The sequence below is a fragment of the Emydura macquarii genome, unplaced genomic scaffold, assembly GCF_026122565.2.
Source record: "Emydura macquarii macquarii isolate MOO-44397 ecotype Brisbane River unplaced genomic scaffold, CSIRO-AGI_Emac_v2 contig_1424, whole genome shotgun sequence".
Lineage (NCBI taxonomy): Eukaryota > Metazoa > Chordata > Testudines > Chelidae > Emydura > Emydura macquarii.
In genome coordinates, this window is record NW_027131561.1 from 2,176,007 (window position 1) to 2,201,187 (window position 25,181).

General features: G+C 42.5%; 1 protein-coding gene across 3 annotated transcripts in view; it reads right to left on the minus strand.

Annotated features, from left to right (window-relative positions):
* Positions 1-25,181, minus strand: part of LOC137156293 (rho GTPase-activating protein 6-like) — a 255,156-nt gene that overhangs the window by 56,824 nt on the left and 173,151 nt on the right. For all 3 annotated transcript variants that reach the window (XM_067553019.1, XM_067553020.1, XM_067553021.1), the window contains one exon: positions 11,771-11,842. In XM_067553019.1, the coding sequence (XP_067409120.1) occupies positions 11,771-11,842 (72 nt within the window). The remainder of the gene's footprint in view (positions 1-11,770; positions 11,843-25,181) is intronic.

A 25,181-nucleotide genomic window follows, 5' to 3' on the forward strand; every position in this document is an offset into this window, starting at 1 on the left:
TGGAGATTTTCTTTCCCTTTACTTGAATGAGGCTTTGGAAAGAAAGTTGGTAAATAAACTGCTTGATTAATGTGAAGATCGGAAACCACTAAAGACAAGTATTTTGGATGAGGTTGAAGAAAAACCTTGTCCCTACAGAAAAGTAGGGAAGCTCTGATACTAAAGTTTGTAGCTCTCCTACTTTCCTGGCTAAGATTATAGCAACCAAGAAAGCCACCAACATAGACAGACATAACAGAGAACAAGTTGCTAGCAGCTCAAAGGGGAGGACCCATCAACTTTGCTAGAACTAAATTTAAACACCGTGGTACCAGGCTGTGAACCTGTGGGCATAATCTGAGCAAACCCTTTAGATATCTAATGGACATAGGGTTTGAAAAAAGTGACTTGTTCGATGGGAAGGTGGAAAGATGAAGAAGCTCCCAAATGGACTCTGAAAGAACAAAGAGCTAATCCTTGTTTCAGAAATGAAAGATAGTCCAAGATATGTCAAATCAGAGTCTGAGCTAGGGTGACGTCTCTTTGTATGGACCAAACAGAGAATTTTTTCCATTTAGCAAGGTAATTAGACCTAGGTGAAGCCTTCCTACTATTTAGCAGAACTTTCTGCATTCCCTTAGAGCAAACTCATTCTGAAGCATCCACACTGTCAGGTGGAAGGCCTTACAGTCAGGATGAAGGAGGTGATCATGGTCCTGGGAGATCATATCCACATCTCGCAGGAGCGACAGAGGAGGTTTGCCCGATAAGGCTAGTAGAGTCGAAAACCAACTTTGATGGGTCCATGCTGGGGCTATCAGAATAATATCTTGCTTGACTCTGGACAAGACTTTGGGCAGAGCAAAACCGACAGAAGGCATACAGCAGGCCTTTTGACCAGGGTAGCAGGAAGGCATCTGTCAGTGAACCTGTGAGGTGACATTTTTTGTTTCCTATTGTTGTAAACTGTTCCACTTGGAAAGTTCCCCACCACTGCAAGAGACCACTTATGTTGACCTGCAAATGACCTGCTTAGGCAAACTGCCAAGAGTTTTGAACTCCTGGAAGATAAGCAACTCTCGGGTTAATAGAATTGGCAATGCAGAAATTCCAAAGGAGGCTCACCTCTTGGCTTTGACTAATACCTCTCCCCCCGCCACCTCTTGTTTGTTTACATAGAACATAGATGTTGTATTGTCTATGAGTACCAACAAATTCCACCCCTTGATATGTGGAAGGAGCACCACACAATCTAAATGGATGTCCTCAAGTTCCTCGATATTTATATGGAGACTTAGATCCTGAGAGGACCAAAGGCCCTGAGTATGAAGCAGAATTAACTGAGCTTCCCCAACTTAGTTCCAATACATTTGTAACTAGAGTAAATGACTGTTGCGGTGGGGCAAAAGGAACTCCCTTGCAAATATTTGCAGGTTCTACCACCAGTACAGGGAAGACAAGATCTGAGCAGGCACTTGCATCACCATGTCCATATGATGACTGGCCTGTGAGCATACCAAGACGAGACAAGCCTGTAGTTCTCTGAGGTGTAGCCAGGCGTGCTGCACAAATTAAGTTCACGCCACCACGTCCTAGAAGTTTGAGGCAATTCTGAACCAGAGTAACAGTCTTTATATCTAGAGCAATGACCGACATTGTTTGGAACCTCTGCTCTGGCAGGAAAACCCTGGTCTCTGTAAAGTCCATGACTGTCCCCAATGGATACTATTCTCTGAACAGGCATCAGAATAGACTTCTCTGTATTGATTAGGTGCCCATTCATGTTGAAAATGGACTGAATAGTGTCTATTCTGGAGAGTACCTGAGACCTAGACCAGCCTCACACTAGCCGGTCATCCAGGTAGAGACACACATGGATTCCTGACCTTTTCAAGAATGCTGCTACTACAGCCATGCATTTCATGAATATGAGAGGTTGCTGACAGGTTGAAAGGCAATACTGTGGGATCCATCTGATAGTGGGATGCATTGACCATGAATCTGAGAAACTTTCAGTGGCTCTGGTGAATTGTCAGGTGAAAATAAGTATCTTTTAAGTTGAGAGCAGCATACCAGTCTCTGGGATCTCGGGAAGAGATAATAGATGCTAGAGTAACCATCTGAAATTTTGTGTTCTTTAGGAACTTGTTTAGCTGCTTTAGAACTAAAATAGGCTTGAGATCCCCCTTTGCCTATGGGATTAGGAAGAAATGGGAATAAAATCCTCTCTCTCTGAGTGTCGTAGTAACTTCCTGTATGGCCCCCACAAGGAGAAGAGAGTGGATCTCCTGAAATAGCACACTCTCTCAAGAGTGATCCCTAAAAAGGGACAAGGAAGAGGAATGGGAAAGAGGGATAGAAATAAACCGAAAGGTGTATCCCAGTTCCACCATGCTTAAGACCCACTGATCTGTGGTGAAACAGGTCCAAGTATTTGGAAAGTGGGATAGGCAGTTGGCAAAAATTGAGGTGGAGAGAAATGGTAATCTGGTAAGTGGTAGACTGCTCTCCACCAACAGGTCAAAATGATTGGATAGAAGTCCCAGTTTGCCTAGAAGAACTTGCAGCTGCAGAAGAGTGGAGAGGTGGAGGATGCCTCTTGTAACTCCTGCTCCTCTTTTTGGACAGATCCTGGGTACGCAGTGAGAAAGGTTAAAACCGTCTGCCCTTCTCCACCAAGCAGTGAACTCCTGATTTGCCTCACCTTGAAGCTCATTTCTGAACTTCAGGATATTATCCCAAAAGCTGAAATCATATTGACCCATAAGAGCCTGCTGGTTTGCAATCCTAAACTGTAAACCTCCTCTGGAATAAAGCTTCCTGCCAAACAGGTCTAGCCTTTTTGTTTCTTTCCCTTTCAGAATTGAAGCCTCATGTCCCTGTCTCTCTTTTTCCACTAGCAGCAGCATCTATCAAGGAGTCTGGAGGTGAGTGGTTACATAAGCGCTCAAATCCCTGTGAAGGGACATAATATCTTCTCTCCACCCTTTTAACAATGGGAGGTAGGAAAGATGGGGTTTGCTGTAAAACCTTGACAGGCTCCAGGATAGCCTCATTAGTAGGGAGAGCTACCCTAGAGGGTCCTGAAAAGGCTAAAATGTCCATGAGCCTGTGTGATATTTCCTTCACTTCTTCTCATTGGACATCTACACCTGCAGCCACCCTCCTCAACAAGTCTTGATGAGCTCTGAAATTATCAGGAGCGGGAGAAATAGACTCACTCACCATCTCCTCATCAGGTGATGAAGAAAAGGAGGCTAAAGGTTGTTGAGAAGATCCCTCCCCCAATTCCTCAACAGGAAAGTTATGAACACATTGCTCCCTCTGCACGGTACCGGTCCCGGTATGGGGGAAGGGAAGATAGTGACCTTGCTGCAGATGCTCACTGTATCTATGTAACGTAGAAGGGCGGGAAGGGAGTGGAGAGGCTCTAGAATGTGGAAGGAAGTCCCAAGAGGTCTGAGAGCACCACAGATATGGAAACAGGACCTGGCTATGTGCAGGCTATTGGTCCTTAAAGAGCTGAGCATGTGGGCCGGTTCCTCATTGGGGCTGCTGGGCATGCTTGGCTCAAGACATATATGATCCGATCTCTGAGTCTGATGAGGAGTCCACTTCCTCAGACCACAGTGGAACTCACCCCATCGGTACCAGGGAGACCCTATAGAGAGGAGCCACAACTGTAGAAGCCACTAGTACCCAGTGGTGCTCTAGGGCTGGACCCGGGATGGTGGGAGCGTTTATTTTGAAACTTGGTACCAGGCAAGATTCCTGAACAGCAGAGGAAGCCAGCATCATCAGGCTAAGCAACTTTCTCACTGCCTTGAAAGCGTTGGGTGTGGAGAGCACGGAAAACGATCCTGAGTCTGTGGTACCAAAAGATATGCTGGTTCTTCAGGGATTGGGTTCAACAGACCCTTCCTAGACTCCAGAGTCAGCAATCCCTCCTGATTTATGAACTGTGTCTGGGAATGTCTCTTCTTTGAACACACTTCCAAGTCCTTGCCTCCATTCGATGCCTTCAGTGTAGACTTCAAAGGCCTTGGTACCAAGTCTTGGGGAGACTTACATTGTCTCCTCTTAGGTACTGGCGATGAAGATCTGCCTCTAGGCAGAGTCTGAACATGAAGAGCACTCCTAATCAACTCAGACTAGCTTGGTTCCCGTTCTGACAGCGTGTGAAGTGCAGAGTCTATAAGCAAGTACTTGAGTCTGGCAGCCCTGTCCTTTTCCAATCTGACTTTGAACCCTCTACAAAGGTGACATTTGTCACTCACGTGCATCTCTGCCAGACACTTAAGGAAGCTGGGATGTGGGCTGCTCACTGGCATAGACTTATTACATAAGAGACAGGTTTTGAAGCCAGAAGAATGAGATATCAGTCCAGTATTGAACTGAGTACCCAACCAGGAAACCCACTCTAGAAAATTACTATCTTAAACTTATTCTTATATCTAAATATGTACCAAACACACTACACTAGATCAAAACTTAACTCTGCAGGTACTACATACACTATAAGAGGGAAGACTTGGAGGTACAAAGATCAAAGCTCCAGTAACCATCCCTGGTGGTAGGAAGGAACCAAGGGAAGTTGGGTGCAGCACAGCCTTTTATACCTGCGTGCCATGGTGCAAGGCACCAGCGGGCGCTCATGCTGCCCTGATGGATACTGCTGAGGGAAACATTTCTGACAACCATGCATGAGGCGTGAACACACCTACAATGGAATGCACATGTGCAATCACTCGAAGAACTAAATTAAAGTGTCTGAATACTGGAGGTGTAGTGAAACTCTGCCTCCACTGAAGTCAATGACAAACCTCTCACTGATTTCAATTAAGTGAAGCGAAGATTTCACCCAATGTGTTCTCAGTGAAGAATCAGCAACTGGAACTTTGCCAGCTGTTCTGAGTTCATTGACCTTCAAGGCATGATGTAAGGCCTTTTTATTTACTCACCTTTTTTCTGTGGGAAGGATTTTGATTTTTTTTAAACAAGGCGTCACTTAAATTCTTAGTTGACATTCGTACAAAAGGGACACAATGTGGTTTTTAAAATTGTTCAGATGTTTAGAGAGCACAAGGGGCAGGTTTTAGAAATTTAATAAAACAAAGCACAATAGGGCACTGACAAGGCCTGAAACAAAAATATTTCTGGGACACTATAATGAAAAACCACTTTTTATATTTATTATGGAAATCTTCTCCCATTAGGATAAACCAAGGCATCCTGACAACATTAGGGTGAATTATTACTGTAGCAGTCTAACTGTAAACAGTAAGAAATGCTTTTAAATTCACAGAGAATGGGTGGAAAATAAACATGGAAGAAGAAGGTTTCCAGAATTTCTGGCTGCAAAGACAAATCAAATCTTTATTCACAGAAGTGCATTTTCTTTAGAAATAACCAGCAATGCCCTTAGTCAAAAAAAATCTACCAGGTACACCCTTATTGGGGTTCATGAGGCTAAATATTTACATTCCACGCAGAAACACAGGCAAATCAAATAATTCTTGGATGCTGAACAGAGCAAAAGTTGAAAAGTTTCAAGGTCCATCTCTAGTGTTTCTGGAAGCCTAAAAAAATTAAAATAAAACAAAACAACCACACCATATTCCAGAGACTTAAACCCCTTCAGTGATGTCACTATGCATGTACCTTCTGAATTTTATTATGTGGTTCTAGTTAGTGTCCAAGGAAAATATCTCACTATATTTTTTTAAGAACAGGCTGCGGGAGAGGGAGCAAAGAATCAGCTCACTGATAAAATCTTGCAGGAGAAATCCTTTCCAGGAGGCATCTATCTCTGGAATGCAAGGGTGCACAGTGAAAGAAGGGATCCATATCACTGTCTAGAGACAGATGAAAGCCTCTATTTCTCAAGTCATCAAAATTAGAAGTGAATATGTAAGGGAACAGGATCGCAGCTCTCAGCATGCTAGGCATCCTGATAATCTTCCATTCAGATCTACAATGACATTTTACTATTCCCCCAGACTGAGCACTCTCATTGTCAGCAGCAAAACGGAATGTTTGGAAAATGCTTAGGGACACACACAGACAACAAGATGGATGGCTAGAGTGACTACAACTACAAAAAGGTGGAGAAGAGAAAGACAAGGACACTGGTAGAAGCTGAAAACACTGACTGCAATATCTGGGTGGGGTGCTTGCTCTAATGTTTAGTTTTTCACATCTCACAAGATTTGTTGTATCCTGCTGTGATGAGTCACACAAAGCAGTAAAAACAAACAAAAAAGGTACTTAAGTTTTTGAGCCTTTTCCTTTTTAATTAAATGATGACAGATGTAGCTGTCAAAAATGACAAAACACAGATATAAATCTGATTAAAGAGCACTTAGTTTTATTTTGCTGCCTGTGATGACCTTTGAAAACACTGGAATTTATTTGGCTACTGCTAGTTTCACTCATGCAGATGTAATAAAAACATATATATCATCTACTGTTAAATGAGTAGAACCTCCACAGAACTAGATCTGGTCTTGAAATATCCTGATTAAACCACACAACACCCCTGTAAGATAGGTATTATTGTGCCCCTTTCATAAATGAAGCTAGACTGTACCTCTAGGGCACAGCCGTTTGATAAGGACAGTACAGGGATGCACCATCTGGGAGAAATCCTCTTGGAAAAACAATGCCTTCCCAAGCCTGTTTTCCACAGTGTGCCTGACCTGCCCTAAGGCTAGCGCAAAGGGAGAAGTACCATAGGGCTTGGAAGCAAGGCCTCACCTTCTCCCTTCCATTCTTTGCTCCTTTTGAGGCACTGTTCACAGTCACCCACACAGGTAACTATCCTTGGGCTCCTCAAAGTCCATGGTCTGCAACTGAGGCAAGCCCTGCACAGAGGACGCTCCAGGGAAGGGAAGGCTCTTTGCACCCATATGAAGACCAGTCCTAATCTAGTCCATAATGGGTGTTCTGGAAACCTAGCCACATTGCTTTACCTGTGTTATTTCCTTCCTTGCCCTAACTGTGCCTCCTTTCCAGCCCTGGAAAACTACTGCTAACACTAAAAACAACTACAAAAACAATAGAATACTAACTATAGTAGCACCTCAGAGCTACAAACACCAGAATTACAAACTGACCGGTTGAACACACACCTCATTTGAAACCGGAAGTACGCAATCAGACAGCGCAGTAGCAGAGACCGGGGAGGGGGAGAGGCAAATACAGTACAGTACTGTGTTAAACATAAACTAAAAAAAATAAAGGGAAAGTTGGGGGAAAAAAAGATTTGACAAGGTAAAAAACTGTTTCTGGGCTTGTTTCATTTAAATTAAGATGGCTCATAAAAGCAGCATTTTTCTTCTGCATAGTAAAGTTTCAGAGCTGTACTAAGTCAATGTTCAGTTGTAAACTTTTAAAAAAAACCCATAATGTTTTGTTCAGAGTTACGAACATTTCAGAGTTCTGAACATCCTCCATTCCTGAGGTGTTCGTCACTCTGAGATTCTACTGTATGTACAAGAATAAAACAGCCTTTTTTGCAAAATTTGGGAAGTGCATCACAAGGGACAAGAGAAGAGCAAAAGCTCCGATTGGGACCATAGAGAGCTGAGAAAGAACTGAGGGCACGATCAGTTCGCCCTGCCCTTTATCACCTCGGTCAGTACCATGAGATGAAACAAGGGCGCATATGTGGCCAAACGGACACTACTACTTTTAAAAAGCTCTGGCTCTGGGTGCATGCACATAACCCTCAATGGAATACAATAGGGACCATCATGCAAAGAAGAATGGAGCTACTAGGCCAATCTTCTAGGCAAGCTAGCTGGATCACTACTTGCAGGAGAACTTGGGACAAGTAACCATGAACGAGTGAGTGCTCAGGACCCGTTTGTGTGAACATGCCCATGTCCGCAGAGCTGAGTGTTTGTTATGAATCAGTTGCCCGATAATGGGAGACATTCTCTTTATAAAATAAATGGTAGAAAGGCTTGTTAAAAACACATCATGCAAGAGATCAGGATAAAATCTGTTCACTGTGAAGCATAATAGAAGGGAGGTTAGCTGTGACTGAACTCAAGTAATACACAGACCATTGTTTGGGGGAGTAAGTGTGACTCATTAATAGTCATCACAGCATAATCACATCCTCACAGAGAGGAACAATACCAAGAGGTACATTTTAGTCTCTGTGGCCCATATGGTCCATGGACAGTGGAGGGGAGAACAAATCCACATAGGTAACTGTAGAATTGGAAAGTGGTTAAGCCCGATGAGGACCCAACTCTGCCTCTGAGGCCACATCACCCACTCTGCTAAATATATGCACAACCCAGCGGCCAAATAGGCAAAGTGGGCAGCATGCTCACTCCTCAAACTGGTAGCCAATCCACATGTAACAGCAGCAAAGCGACTTTGTAAAGGGGCAGCACTACTCTCAATGAGTGCTTTGTGATGAGTGCTTTGTGGTTCCACTCCAGAGAATCACAGCGGACAGCTCAGGGCAGTGGTTATTGCTCTTGTAGGCTGACAGGGAGCTGCAAAGTAGGGCAGGGAGGACCCTTCTGCTCCGCTAGACATGCTCCATAGCTGGGGACCAGGATCCTTACGGTCTCCTGACTCTTTCCTTCCTTTTTTAACGTTATTGCCTGCCTATCTGTCACCTTCATCAGTCCAGCAGCCTCTGAAGGAATAAGGGAAAAAATAGGGACTCTGTGGCTCATGTAGAACAGGAGATTTTCCCCATAAGTTTGCTCCCCTGTATATTACTTTTGCAGGAGTGGAACGTATAGGCTTCTGATACTAAACTTCAAGATAGAGTATTTGGTGGGAAGAAGAAGCGAGAGACAAGCTTGAAACAGCCCGAAGGAAAAAAAAGAAAAAAAGAAATTAAAATCTATAGAATCAGCAAAGAAACAGTTAAAATGTGTAGTTAAAGTTATTATATATATTACAGAACACCAGGAAGTAAGTAAAACAAGACGGAATAAGCACAAACAATATGTTGCCCTTTGCTTTTGGCAATGATTCATCCCTAAATAGCAAGATGCATTCAAAAAAATATCCAATAAAAACCAAAAATCCAGCCCAAGAGATGCTAACAGAATGGAAAATGTTGGCAGGTAACATGCTACGGCTAAGTAGAAAATCTGAAGAACAAATACCTTATATATCTATATAGATACAGCTATATACATAGAAAAAAATATTAAAAAGTATCTAAGAAGGATAGTAGGAGCCTGCCAAAGTCAGTGGTTGGATGAAATAAACTTATATACAATAAAGAAACATTTTAAAAGGCTAGAGTAATGCAAAGAAACAAAATGAATGTTTAAATTATCTTTTTCACAGTGAAATTTAGGAGAAAGAGTAATCCTAAGGCAGGCATTTAAACGTAACAAAAGTGAGAAGCTATCTTTTCATGATGTATTCTACCAAAGCAAAGAGGCATTGAAATAACTTTGGAAGTAGAATTGTGGCAAATAAAAGTTTTAGATGGCACTATAGAAGTAATTGAACAATTATCAAAATATATAATTCATCTTTATAATCAGCTACTACACTAGAGAACAGTACACTGACTAAAGGAAACAAGTAGATACAATTTATTCAGGGCTTGTTTACATGGTGTGTTAGGTGTGCATTAGCATGTCACACACTAACTGTCTGAGTCGACCCTGCTGGTCAATATTCAAAGTTCTCTAATGCACATTGACATAGTACTGTGACCTACATCAACACACACAAGGGAACTTTTAGTGTGCGCCTGGAGGGTTCACACAGATGGTTAGTGCGTAGTGGAATTTGCATCCCAGCTGGGGCACACTAATGCACTACACAGACATAGACAAGTCCTTTGACTCTCAAAAAAGCTTTTAAATAAAGACTTTCTCAAGAGACTATTAATGAAGCTCCAAACCCATGAGATGAAAGATAAAATCCTGCCACACTTTCAAAACTGGTTAACAGCCCAAAGACAGAGTGTAGGAACAAGAGGCAAGTTCCCTGTGCATAAGGAGTTTACAAGTTAAGCATGTCACAAATCAGTTCTAGAACCAGTGCTGTCTACTATCTATTTATTAACTATCTGAAAAATGGGATTAATAGCAAAGATAATTTTCTCACAAAACTAAATTACTTAGTTTACTGAAGACTAAAAAAGACTGGGGGAAAGAACTAGGAAGCTCAGCAACTTGATGGATGATTAAATTTAATGAAGTTATATACAAAGTAGCACACACTGAAATAAATAATTAAAAGTATGGTTATTCTTTGTTAAAAAGGAGTATGTTATAATGGTAGTTTCTTACACAACTGACCTATTCTCTGTATGTGTTCAATGCTACATCTGCTACCCTTAGTGACAAATGTAAGGTTTTACTAATTTTTCTTCTCACCACTCAGGAGCAACACAGCTGCAGGAGAGTAAGCTGGGTTCTATTCTGGCAAATAAATCATCGACAGAATGTTTTTAAATCAAGTTCCAATTACAGGTAATTAGCTCTCAAGAGTCTATGAGGATGTTTGCAGTAAGTAACCCAGTCTTAGGTTCATGCTGTTGAATGCAATAGATTTTAAAATGTCAACTATCCATGATTCAATAGAGTATAAGACCCCTCATTTTCCATGTATCACCTTGTTGGATGATAGTCTTTTGGTGCAATTGTCTCCACCTGGATGCTGTATTTGGTGTGCCTGTAGACTGCTTATATACGGTGCAAAATAGTTCAAGAATAGGAGAGCTACAAGTCTGTGAGGAAGTCGTAAGAAAATTAAAACTGAAAATAAATTACAATACTAAAGCAGAATGAAATAACAGTCTGCATTGCACTATAATCTGTTCAATTTTATTTTAAAGCAGATTTTGGTTTGAAGAAATTCCTGTAAAAGTATGAAAACTAAAAATATGGATAAATAAATAAGGCCAAAAGCTGGAAATTTGATGTGAGGTGCGGAAAATTAAGTATATTTGCATTAACATATTCAGCAAATAAATGCTCATAATTTAGCTAGGCTATTGAATAATCAAAATCAATGGGAAAAACTATTACAAAAATCTTTAAAAATCAACATGATTACAGGCATTTCATTTTTCCCTGAAATTTATCATCAATCTTAATGTAATAAAGCTTAAAGCCTTATTGATAAGGCATTAAACAAACAAATCAACAAACTGAAACAAACACATGCCCTTTCTAGAAATGTACAGTTAAAAAAATTACACTGGCTCAGTAGCTATATTAGTTACAAAATGCCATTTCAAAGCTCCATTCCTTCAGTTAATTAGCATATCTGCATCGGTGTAAGAACGCTAAATGCCAGTGCTACACTCTTATAACTGTAGTTTTTGATTCCAGGACAACTTTTCTGGAGTCTCTTCTAAAACAGTGACTGTAATGTTAGAAGCACAATTATCTAAAATACAAAACTGTGGGTGCAACTTAGAGGCTGGTTTGAGGCTTCCTCAAAAATTTGGCCATACATGTGTCATACTGAACTGATTTGAAACTGACTGTACAGTAGCAATGATAGTTTGCCATTCCTTTAACAATAATGATCATTTCTGTTTGCTAGGAGAAAGATTGCTTGTGTAATGAAAGTTTATGTTACACAGTGAAGCTAGATTATGGCAGTGACAAAAAATATACAGTATAAAATACAATGTTGTTTTTTTCCCATTGGGGAACAAATGATTAGGTAATTTATCAGTTTAGGTAACACAGTCCTATTGCAGAAAATACACATTTCAGTCTAGAAATCTAATAAAAATGTACAGCTATTAAGTAAATATGTACTTCTTTAATCATTACTGTACCTTTGTCTTTGTTTTTCTCCTTCCCTAATGAATCCAGTTTCTTTCTTAAGGATTTTTTCCTCTTTTGTCCATCTATAAGAGAAAGAATAAGACATATGGTAAAAAGAAAGAATAGTTAAAGTAGCATTATCCATAAACTAGAATACATAGGGTTAAATTGTCGATAGAACGTGAGTGGGTGTATTAACAGAGGAAAGGGTATAAGGAGCCTTTTCTCTTTGTGTGTGGGTATCTGACAAATGCCAGGGACAGTCATAGTCCTTGAGCTCAGGGGAGCCCTGAGACTCTTTCCTTTCTGTGCCCCTAAGAGGGTATATAGAAGAGTATGGAGGAGGTGGAACCATAGTTTGAACATATACCTATACACCAGTTTGCACAGTGGAAAGATCTCAGATGATACACAACTATTAGGTGCTACTCTTAGCCTGTAGTCAGAGGGCTGAATTTTAGCTTTACTGATACACAGCTAACAGCTTGGAGAGGGAGGGTGGAGGAGATAAGACCCAAGTAAGAATTCTGATAGTCATGTCAAATGATTGCTAATTGACCAACTTAAAAAACCTGATTCCTCATATGACGAGCCTTCAATCTGTGTTTGACATGTTCAGATCAGTTCAGATGGATAAGAATTTTAGAAGAACAATTGTTTCAACATGGTACATATTTTTAAAGTTTTCTATGAGGTATTAGTCACTGAAGATTTCATGTAGCAGGGTAGGCAGGTTTCTTCTTGATTAAGCTATTTTAAAAGGTTGTCCATTATTTGCTGAAGCATTTCCTTTCATAATGAAAAGTCAACCAAAATGACATTATAATAGGTGCAAACCCAATACTGTTGATTAAGCTGGGTGCTTGCTTTTAACATGTTACTTTTTGTTTTCCTATATCAAAGAAAGATAATAGACCTGTACTGAATGTATGGACTACTCTAGCTAGTGATTAATGGAGGTTTACTCTTAACACGATGTTTTTGTAATACTGCTATTTAATATAAAAGAAAACCTATGCTATCTTTGTTTCATTTGTATGGTAGCAAGGGCAACAAATAATTTGCCTCAGCATGTTTTCTTATACAAAGTGATTTCACAAACAGGCTTTAGGATAAGGGTTGTTCAGCAGCCATGTTGCCATATAACAGTTTTCTGCCATTAGTTAGACAGAGCTATTTTATATACTTTCAACTATAAGTCTGAATACTGTCCCTGTTAAGAACAAAAAAGTATAACATATTTTAGAATAAAATTTCAAATTCTGCTCTCAGTTACACCAACGTAAATCAGAAATAATTCTACTCAGGTTCAGAATTTAGCCCAGAATTGGGGAGACACCCCCACCCCCGGTGCAATTCTTTTTTAAATGTCTACATTAGCTTTCAGTATCTCTGAATTTTAGAGATTAAAACTTCCATTCTACAATAGCATTGAAAACAACTAAAAGATACACTCTCTGTCCAAACAACATTGCAAAAAGGACCATGTTGAGAGCAATGCTATTTTAACTCCCAACATACTCAACTGAAAACAATATCAAGCACTGGCATAGGAAATATGGACAAGATTCTCAAAAATGCCTGAGTAACACTTGCTGCACACGCAAATCAGGATTGAAGACATACACATGTATGTGTGCATGCAAAGCCCCAATTTACACATAAGCATTAGCTTCTGAATCTTTGTGCCAGTGCCTTTGCAAAACTGGGACATAGTGCACAACTTGTCAGGACCAGAGGAGGAGTTAGCAGCAGAAAGAAGGACCAGGATGAGGATGGAAGAGAGGAGAGTGGTGAAGCACTGGAATGGGTTACCTAGGGAGGTGGTGGAATCTCCATCCTTAGAGGTTTTTTAGCTGAGGCTTGACAAAGCCCTGGTTGGGATGATATAGCTGAGGTTAGTCCTGCTTTGAGCAGGGGTTGGACTAGATGACCTCCTGAGGTCCCTTCCAACTCTATGATTCTATGATTCTATGAATACAGAGCAGAGTCCTTAGCAGAGTGCATCCTTGGAGCATAGAAAGAAAACTTAAAATACCAAAGGAAAGATACTCATCTGGTATAAGTGGTAGCTCCATTCCTTTCCTTTGAACCTCAGCTTTGGTGGACATAAAGGAAAACTCGTGAAATGAAGAACAAATGGTGGGAGAACAAAGTGAAGGAGATCCAACAACTCGCCCACACCCATGACATGCACAGATTCTTCAATGCCACCAAAGCCCTCTCCATACGCAGAATCTGAGGGCTACTCCCACCCCCGTCAATCCAAGGATAAAGCCAACCTTCTCAAGGACAATGAAGTGATGAATGCATGATGGAAGGAAAACTTTGAAAACCTCCTGAATTGTGACTCCAACACTAATGAGAGCGTCTCTGGTTTAATCCCTCAACATCCCATCAAGGATGACCTCAAAATCCCATCGACACTCAACAAAGTAAAGAAAGACATCAAACAGATGATGAAGAACAATAAGGCATAATCACAGCCAAAATTTTCAAAGGAGAAGAACTTGCACGCCAGCTTCATGCTCTAATCCTCAAGATCTGAAATTCAGAAGAAACCCCATCCAATGTTAGGCATGCCACGATCGTGCTCCTCTTGAAGAAAGGAGACAAATCAGATTATGGAAACTATTGAGGAATTGCCCTGTTGTCCACCGCCCGAAAGATTCTTGCTAAAATTCTCCTCAACTGTCTGTTCCCACTGCCCAGGAAATCCTTCCAGAATCACAATGCAGATTCAGACCATCTTGGGATACCATTGACATGATCTTCACTGCCCACCAACTTCAGGAAAACTTCTGCAAACAAAAATGACCTCTGTATATGGCCTTCATCCACTTCATGAAAGCATTCAACTCCTGAGGGTCATCAGGACCTGAGCATCCTGAGCATCAATCCTGAGGGTCAGAGGAGAATTCTCTCAAATTTGGATGCCTAGCAAAATTTGTTGCCATCCTCCAACTCCTCCATCACAACATGCCTGTGATGGAAATGGCCCTTTCTTAGTCCAGACAGGAGTCAAGCAAAGCTGCATCATCGCTTCTCCACCTTCCTTGCTGTCACCCTCCTTTTCCGCATTGACAAGCTCTCCTCTGGACTTGACACAGAATATAGACTGGACAGCAAGCTCTTCAGTCGCTTCCGATCCAGGACAAAGATTTTCACTAAATCAGTCATTAAACTCCAATATGTGGATGACTGTGCCCTGTGCGAACACGTGGAAGAAGACCTACAAAAATCAGTCGACATTTTCTCTGAGGCCTATTACCAACTAGGTCTCAAACTCAACACCAAAAAAGCTAAAGTGCTCCATGCTCCACCAGGATTCTGCTTGGGCAATTAAGATCAACAAAGAGACCCTAGAAAACAGTCGAGCACTTCCTTTACTTCAGCAGCCATCTGCCACAGAAAGCCGACATTGGAGATTCAAGGAGATTCAACACTACCTCCAATACACCAGTGAAATTCTATGATGCCTGAGAAAACGTGTCTTCAAAGATTGTGACATCAAGAACCAAACCAAGCTTCTTGAGTACCTGGCAGTTGTCAGCCCTGCTCTCCTGTATGTTGTTGAAACCTGAGTCATGTACATTACACACCTCAAGGCTCTTGAATGATACCATCAACAGTGCCTTTGCAAGATCTTCCAAATTAAGTGAGATGGCAGATGCACCAACATCAGCGTTTTGTCCCAAGCCAAAACCTCCAGCATTAAAACTATGATCATCCGCCACCAACTCTGTTGGTCTGGTCACGTTCTTTAAATGTCAGACAATCAACTCACAAAGTAGGTCATGTTCTCACAGCTGAGTCAAGACCAATGGATATGGGGAGGGCAAAAAAAGTGATTCAAAGACACTCTCATATCCAACTTGAAGAAGTGCAAGATTGACAAACTCATGGGAAAACCAAACCCTACACCGACAAAAAGGGAAAAGGACCTTGAGACAAGGATCACAACATTTTGAGATCCAAGAAAGAAAACAAGAAACAGATAAATGAGAAAGGAAGAAAGAATGAATTGCAGCCCAACTCAACACTCTATCAGTGGTTCCCAAACTTTTTGTCATCACAACCCCATTTTAATAAAGTATTTCCTGCCAGGACCCCAGACAGTATGAAGGACGCCATTTTGCTCTTTGTATAGTGTGGCCACACATATACCATACATGCAAGGTCAAGCTGTGAAGAGAAAAATGGTGTCCTCCACATATTAGGGATTGCTGCAACCCCATCTGCTGATGGTGCGACCCCATTTGGGGTCACGACCCACAGTTTGGGGACCACTGCTCTAGATCCTCCCCTTCCACTAGGAAACCTCTGTCCTGACTGTGATAAGATCTATGGTTCCCGGAATGATCTCATTAGCCACCTGCAAATCCACCACTGATAACTGGCTATCATTTTATGGAAGACAATCATCCTCAAACTTTGAGAGCTCACTGATCATAAGTCTATTGAAGTCAATGAACCTATGAACACTTACATTAGCTGAGGATCTGCCCCCAAGACAGAAAAATAAAGTGTGAAGGTTCAAATGAGACAGATGGAAAAGTAAAACGCATACAAATCATACTGAAGAATCTAATTCTGGTTACTCTGTCCAGACAAGAGGACTGAGAATCAATTTCTTCCCAACAGAACATATGATTAAATCAAATCTATTTAATATATAAATAAATATTTTGTAGTGATTTCTGATGTATTCATTTCGTTATGTCAGGCATTCTGGAAATATTTGTAAACTACTTAAGGACACAGAATATTTAGGTAGCTTTGGAAATCTCAGGCTTAAAATTCTCCAGTCCAATGTAATAAATAGTAATACTTTACGTTCATGTAGCATTTTACTTAATATCTGTACAGTGTTCTGGGAATAGAATGAATCCTCAAAGCATTCCTGAGCGATAGGTAAGTATTATTATCCAGAAGCAAATTTACTCATTCACTCCACTGCAGTGCCTTGAAGATTAATTAGGTAATATTTGCACAGTGCTTTGAAAATGTAGTTCTATCTACTATAAAATGTGGTTTAGTGTTCGTTAGATGATGCTTAAACCACACCCCCACCCAACTATTATCTAGCCTTCTGTTTATATAATCAACACTTTATTTCTATGTTCTGTTTGTCTATAATGTATTAATTTAAATGACTATTCCATACAAAGAGCTAAATTACAAGAATATTAGAATTGCAAGATGAAGTACTCAAATTAGGAAATGACAAAATTAAGGAGGCCTGCTTAATTTTATTCCCATGTGCTTGTGCATTATAGGAGTCATTAATTATACCACCCCAGACTATTTTTTCTACAGAACTCCTGCATCAGTGAGTGTGCAGGTTGGAAGGTGCACACAAATGAATGATTTGTTCCATATTTGTTATTTTGTATCTTAAGTCTTCATTCACTACACAATTCTATGGCTTCACTGTCCAATCCACATGCTAAGGCTAACATTTTCAAAAATAAGAGACTAAGCCAGGCTGAAAAGTCCATATTTAGACTTCTAAATAAGTGTCTATTTTTTCAAAAGTGCTAAGTACTAAGCAGCTTCAGTTGAAGCCAGTGGGTGCTCTTGGGTTCTTGGCATTTTTTAAAATAAGGTCACCTAAGTATGAGTCCATGGCTCTTTACCAAAGCCATTGCAATCCATGGGAATCCTTCCACTGAATTCAGTGGAATTTGGACTAGGTGGCAAATAAGGATTTAGGAGCCTAACTTCAGGTTCCTATTTTTGGAAACATGGAAAATTTATGCCTAAAAAGGAAACAGAGACAATTACAAGAATCTGAAAAAAAATCTTTAGAATACAAAGTTGTTTAAGCAACTTTAATGATAGGTATCCATGACAAGGTGTATCGGCCCTACACTGGTGAGGTGAGGATTAAGCAGCTGCTCTGGATGTAGGAAGCCATGGCCCCTCACCTCCTTTTGACACGCTCCAAATGGAGGGAGCATTCAAAAGGGAGTGGCTCAGCTCAGCCTGGGCTGACCTAGGAAGAGAACAATTATGGATAATATTCTCCTGAACAGAAGCCGCCAGGCCTCCAAATATCTGGGAGCAGGCCTCATGGCCAAGCCACTGGAAGCCCTTTGACCACGGGAGATAAGGGTGATGACTCGCTACTGTCAGGAAAAGGGGTTCCAGAGACAGACCAGAGAAGAACCCAGGAGGGATCCCAAGATCCTGTGGTTACAACAGACTCTAGAGACCAAAACAAAGGTAGGAAATGACCCAGGGAGTACGCGTGAGGGTACCAGATCCTAGACCACATATATGGCTACTGTTTTGAAGAGCCCTGTGTGAGAACCCAGTGGAGTAGGATGAGCCTGGTTTCCTCCTATCTATCCCACCTTGTGCTGAAGCCACTAGGCAAGGTGGCCTTAGATTCTTGCTACTGGGTGACACTACCCTCACCCTCCCCGACAATATCATTCTGTGCTCTCTCTAGAATATCCAAGTGTTCTATCTGAAGTCAATTCAAGATCCACCTGTTAACACCAGGTCTGAATTTGAGATAGATGTGTCAGCTGACTCATGCTGAAGGCTATAAAATTGCACTGGAGATGTTTGGGCTGACACTGGTCAGCCCCTGGTATTTTATTCCAGTGTAGACATACCCTAAGGGTCAGATTCTGCTACTCTTACTCACCCTGGAGTAGTACTTTACTCCTGTTAGGGAAATCACTAGGCCTATTTTTGAAGTTATGTATTATCCAGTGTGAGCAAGGATATCACAACCTTGCCCAAAGGGACTTGCCCAAGGTCATACAGCAAGTCAGTAACATAGCTGGAGTTAAAATCCAGGCGTTCTTAGCTAATTGGAGTTTAAGTCATTATACTATGCAGCCTTAGCAAAGCCCTCCATTATACTAAATTAATTTTTTAATTAAAATAATATACAGTAAAATGATAACAGCACCAATGCCTCATGTCATGTCACTAAGAAAACAAACTCACTACTATTGTATATTTCATATAATGGAATTATTCCCATCATAATAAGTTTCAAGCAATTCTAAAACAAGAATGTGATCCTACCCCTCCTATTATTCTTATGCAAGAATGGCTGTATAGATAAGTCATATAACAAGACTTTCTCAATAGGTCACATGCAAAGAAACTTGTAGAAAAAGAAAAGGTGCATTTTTCTTTTATGCACAGAAAACATATATATGAATTCACTGAGTCTTACATAGGCTTTAAATTATTTTAAGCTTTAGCTGTTTTCAACAAAGGAAATATTCTCTGTCCCTTACAGGGTTACTGAGTGAAGAAATAAACTCATTTATTTGGCATCTTTCTTTTTCTATCAGACGTGTGTTTCTTGTCCATTTAGGGAAGAAAACTGGGTCTGTTCTACAACTAACGACTACTTTCATGCAGTGCAGAGGGGACTTATCTGGGAAATAAATATCATACCCATAGCTTATTCTAAAACAGAATAAGATGATAATTCTGACATTGAAGGATATGTGATTTTAAAAACATGGAAACCCAATTTAATATTTCTCTATAGGAGCTGTATGCATGGTAATTTTCATTTAATGGACTATTACTAACCAAGTACATTTATTTGTTAAAAAAAAATGGATTTACTTAAACTACAGCTCTACTCTGAAAAATGACTACAAATGGCTTTAAGAGGCAAGTTTGTTGTCTCGTGGATTTCCCTACCAAATTTGCTCATTAAAAATGATTCTGTCACCAAATGCCAGACCAGAATACCCAGCCTTGGATCTAAAAGTCAAACTATATTCTTGTCGTTTGTGCATCATCACCTAGAATAAAGACTCTGAAATATGAAGTTAATGAACAATTTTGTTGACAATACATGACACAGAAAAGACGGTTATTTACCTTGTAACTGTTGTTCTTCGAGATGTGTTGCTCATGTCCATTCCATTGTAGGTGCGTGTGCGCCCTGTGCCTGGTTACCGGAAAACTTTTCCCCTTAGCAGATCCCGTAGGGCCGGCTTCAGTACCCCCTGAAGTCCTGCGTGCATGGTGCGGTATATGAGGTGCTGCCGGCCCTACACCCCCTCAGTTCCTTTTTACCGACAGCGGGGATGGGGGAAAGGTCATGGAATGGACATAAGCAACACATCTCGAAGAACAACAGTTACAAGATAAGTAACTGTCTTTTCTTCTTCAAGTGCTTGCTCATGTCCATTCCATTGTAGGTGACTTACAAGCAGTACCTTGGAGGCGGGTTCAGAGTTCATAGGTTGGCTAACTGCAACACCGCCCTACCGAATCTGGTGTCATCCCTAGCCTGTTGCACAATAGCATAGTGGTACATAAAGGTAAGAACCAATGACCACATAGCAGCTTTGCATATGTCCTGCATAGGCACCCATGCCAAAAATGCTGCAGAAGACACCTGCGCTCTGGTGGAGTGAGTTGTGATGTTGCCCGGTAGCAGAACCTTCACCTGCTCATAGCAGAAGCGTATGCAGGTGGTTATCCAGGAGGAGATTCGTTGTGACGAGACAGGTAAGCATTTCATCCTTTCGGACGCTGCTATGAACAGCTACATGGACTTACAGAACGACTTCATCCTCTCCAAGTAGAAAGCCAAGCACATCCAGCGTATGCCATCTCTTTTCCTCTTCAAAAGCGTGCAGCTTTGAGAAAAACACTTGCAGGAAAATGTCCTCGTTGGTGTGGAATTGTGATACCACCTTGGGCAGGAAGGCCGGGTGAGGCCTCAGCTGGACCGTATCCTTATAAAAAATCGTATAGGGCAGCGCCTAGGTGAATGCCCTGATTTCAGACACCCTGCTAGCCGATGTGATAGCTACTAGGAAGGCCACCTTCCATAACAGTAGCAGAAGTGGGCAAGTTACCATAGGCTCAAATGGTGCCCCCTGAGTCTAAAGAGGACCAAATTCAGGTCCCAGGGGAGTACGGGATCCCTGATCTGTTGGTAGAGCTTTTCTATGCCCTTCAGAAACCTCGCTGCCACGGCGTGAGAAAAAACTGATCTTCCATGAATCGGTGGATGGAAGGCTGAGATGGCAGTAAGATGCACCTTTAGTGAGGCAGTAGCTAGACCCTGAAGATTGAGGTGCAACAGGTAGTTTAGGAACACCTGGATCGGTGCCTGGTGGCATGTAATCTGCTGCGCTGCAGCTCAGCAAGTGAACCTCTTCCACTTGGCCAAATATGATGACCTTGTGGAGGGTTTCCTGCTACTCCCAAACAAGTCCAGGTTCTTGCTGTTCTTGTTTTTGGGAACTGAGCCAGGCTGACCCTGCCTGTCCCTTTCATTTGCCGCCTCCACCACTAGGGAGCTCGGAGCAGGGTGGGTGAACAAGTGTTTGAACCCTTTCACAGGAACATAATACTTTTTCTCCACCCTCTTCGAGGTTGGGGGCTGGGAGGATGGAGTTTGCCAGACGCCTTTGGCCAACTTTGGGACTCCTTCATGCACCAGCAGCGTGACCCGGGATGGCGCCGCCGCTGCCACCATATTAAACAGGTCATCCATCTGCTCCTGCGGCTCTTCTGCCTCTAGTCCAAGGTTGGAGGCCACCCTTTTTAGGAGCTCCTGGTGTGCCTGGAAGTTGTCCAGGGGACCCAATGGGCCTGCCACCGTGCCTCTTCCGGGGAGGAAGAGGATGACTGAGCTGGTGCTGGAGAGGACGGCACTTCTGCTGAGTATGTGGGAGTCCCTGCAGATGTACCCTCCATAGGGGCTGACTCCTCCCCTAACTCAGAGTCATGGGCCTCCGCCAATGGTGCTGGGGCCCCCGATTGCTTCACCGAGGAGACAAGGGAGTAGGGTCCTGAGGTCACCTGTAACCCCCAGGGGTTCCAGTACTGCCACTGGGGTGGCCATTGGCCCTGAGACCACCCTGGAAGGGTCAGGCAGGGACCTTACCCTTGCCCCTCAGGTCGGGGAGGCTGGTTGGGGTAACCCACTGGGTCCTTTCCTCCCTGGAATCACTGGACCCTCCTGCCGGTGACCAGCATCGCCCCGAGCTCAACCGTCTCCCTGTCTCATGGTACCAAGGGGAGGGGGAATGGTATCTATGCCTCCTATCCCGGCGCTCCCTTGACCAACGTCTCAGGGACAGAGAGTACGATTCCAGTGACCGGCGGCATTGCTGCCTGGACCGACTCAGTGAGGAGGACTGCCCGCCGTTAGAAGAGGAGCGGAAGCGGCATCTGGGTGACCAGGAGCCTCTCAGTACTGAAGCCCACGTTCGGTGGGGTTCTTCCCTAGGTGAGCACCGTGATGCCAGTCACTGGGTTCTGCGCCGCCCTTGCATGGTGCTGGACTCGACAGGGAGCATCTGCTCGATACCGAGCGGGATCTCCGTCGACTCATTGATGCTGCTGCCCTCGGTGCCAGTAATCATGAGTGACGCTTCGGGCTGTCTGGGCTCCTCTGGTACCAGTGCTCTGTCCCCAGAGACCGCCTCGATGCCGGGGAATGCACTCCAGGGGATTGGCCTCTCGGTGGGATCGATTTCCTCCGCGGTGACCCATTTCACAAAGAGGTGCGTCAGGGGTCTGGTGAGGTGTGCAGCCACTTGGGGGGGGGGGGGGACACATTGGAGGTTTTCCCATAAATGCGGGCACCCTACCTTTGCCCTTTCTGTCTGGGCCGAAGGGGTGTATGGGACGGGTAGGGCCAACAGTTCGGCTGCCGCCTGAAGTGCCTTCAATGTCGACAGCAGCACAAGGTGAAGCAGTCCCCTTCCACTCTCTGGAGTTGGGAGGCGCTCTGCAGAGGTGCTCACTGCCCCAGACGAAACCTGCCCTTGTGGGGGTTGCTCGGCACATTGGCTCTGAGCTGCCCTGGAGCTTGACCCCATGTCCTTAGCCTTCTTCCGTGCAGGGCAGTGGTCATCTGCCGGGCACTGTTTTCTGGGCGTCTTCCTTTGTGGTGAAGAGGAAGCCTGGTGCCGTGATGGAGTCGGTCCCGGTGGAGCACTCTGCACTGTCCTGGTGCTCAGTGCCGAAAGGGAGCCGAATGGCTCCGACACCAGTCTCAGGGCCGCCTTCATTAACAAGACCTTCAGACGGATATATCTGTCCTTTTGAGTCCTCGGTCTGAATGCCTTGCAGATGTGGCACTTGTCCTTCCGATGAGACTCCCCAAAGCACTTTAAATGGTCTTCATGGGGGTTGCTAATCGGGGAGACCATCACATCTATGGTATTTTACACAGTATCCAGGATTTACAAGGCTTAAAGCCCTGACATTGGGGCATACCCTGACACCAGGTGGAGGTCCCTACCTTATCTACTACAACAACAGTAGCTAACAACTATCTAAACAACTACTTAACAAGTACTTATAAAAACAAAAGGCTACAGCTAAGAGGCACTCGCCGAAGCAAGCAAGAATGCAGTTCCAGTAACCGTCAGTGATGAAAAAAAGGAACCGAGGGGGTGTAGGGACGGCAGCGCCTCATATACCACACCATGTGCGCAGGACTCCAGGGGGCGCTGAAGTCGGCCCTACGGGATCTGCTAAGGGGAAAAGTTTTCTGGTAACCGTGCACGGGGCCCGCACGCACCTACAATGAAAAGGACACGAGCAAGCACTCGAAGAAGAATAGAAACTTTTCCATATCTGAATTGTGTTTGGAGTGAGAAACTTTCTGTTGGTCACTAAAGAAAGCAAATTTGCTTCTCAATACCCACATGGATCTAATCTGTTGAGTGCAATTTTTACTGAGTCATTTTTCTGACCTTAACTGCACTTTAATAAATCCTTCTTGCAATGTTTATTTAGTTTAACGATGTTGAAATGCAGAGTCCTCATGTAGTAGCTTTCGAAGCTCTGCAGCTGCAATGGAAGGTGAATATTTTCATCTAGAGGGCTATGGGCTAAAGTTCTTGGCATGTGGGACATAAAGTCATTAAAACAAATTGAAGCTCTGAGCCACAGATGTCCCTAGGCTGTTCCTCCCTCACTCTCTGTCACCATCACATCTATAGTATTTTACACAGTCTCAGACTCCTAACATGTTGCCTGTCCACCTGCTGTAATTCACATTCTGCATACCCTTTTGGCCTACATTGTTCTATATTTATTTTGTGTTGAGGCTAGTCCCCCCTCCTCTGTGCCTATTAACCTGGGGCCAAGGGAAACTGGGCCTTGCAAGCTCTCCTTTTACATTATAGAATAACTGTTATGCAGATAAATATATTTAATGCCTTTCGCTATGATCTTTCACATTTTCTGATGAAATATTTTTAAAACATCATATGAAATCAATTATAGTATTGCATATTGAAGAGCTGCATTAGGACCATTGGAGAGTGGATTTACAATGCTTTGCGCCTGTTACTAAAGTCTGAATTTGCTCTTTTCAAGCAAGCAAAACTCCCAAAGACTTCATATGGAGTTTGGCCCATTAAGTATTGTAGGACTGAATCCTAAATTATTAAAAAGTTCCACTAAATGCTAATACAGACTGGCATAGTGACTAAATGCCAGATTTTTATACCTTTACTCATGCTTATTAGCACCTTATTCCACAAGCCGCTCTATTGAAATCATTTGGGACTATTGGAGTGAGGTGCTATTCAAAATGAGTAAACTGACCGTGTAATAAACAAACAAATAGGGGACAGATGGTCTTCAATTCAGGAGAAACCTGTAGAAGCAACAGGAATTTCTAAGAGTTTTATCTAACATGCTTTCCATTGAATTGTCCCATTAGTGGCAAATTTTCCCCCTCCACAACAGAACAGGCAGGGAATTGGTCCTCTAAAACGCACAAATGACACATGATACGATATTGGTAAGCCATTATCCCCCTCCTTTTTTTCATTTCCTTCCCCTGCCTCCCTTTAAAAAGCAAGGCAATTATATGCAAAGAGCTGCCTTAATGCACTATTAAGGATGCAGAGCTGAAATGGCAAAGCCAAGAAACACAAAAGTTAAGGTTTCAGCAACAACATTAACTCACCTGTATTGCACATATGAAGCACTTACTATTTCCATTAGTTGTTAAGATGGGTAGAATAATATGGCTCCTACTCAGCAAGGCACTTAACTCATGCCTCACCATAAACACACATAGTCCCACTGGGCATATGCTTTTAGTGCCTGTCAGATTTGGGGCTTACTTTACTGTTTATTTAATTAAATATATACTTTAAAACATGGACTGTGCAATGTGGCCTAATTAATGGTGTTATTGGAACTTTCACTCCTACACACCTGGAGGTTTTTTATTGGTTGCTTTGTTTCTTACAATTTTAACTGTGCATCCTTAATGTTATATGAATGCTATTATTTACATTTTAAAACTTGTAAATTGCGTTGGAAACCATTGGGATGGAGAGTACTTGTAAGCTACTGGAACCCCCTATCTACTTCCAAAAAAATCTAGACACTCACTGTAGGGTTAAATAAGTTACCCATTCCTGGGTCTGGATTTCCAAATAA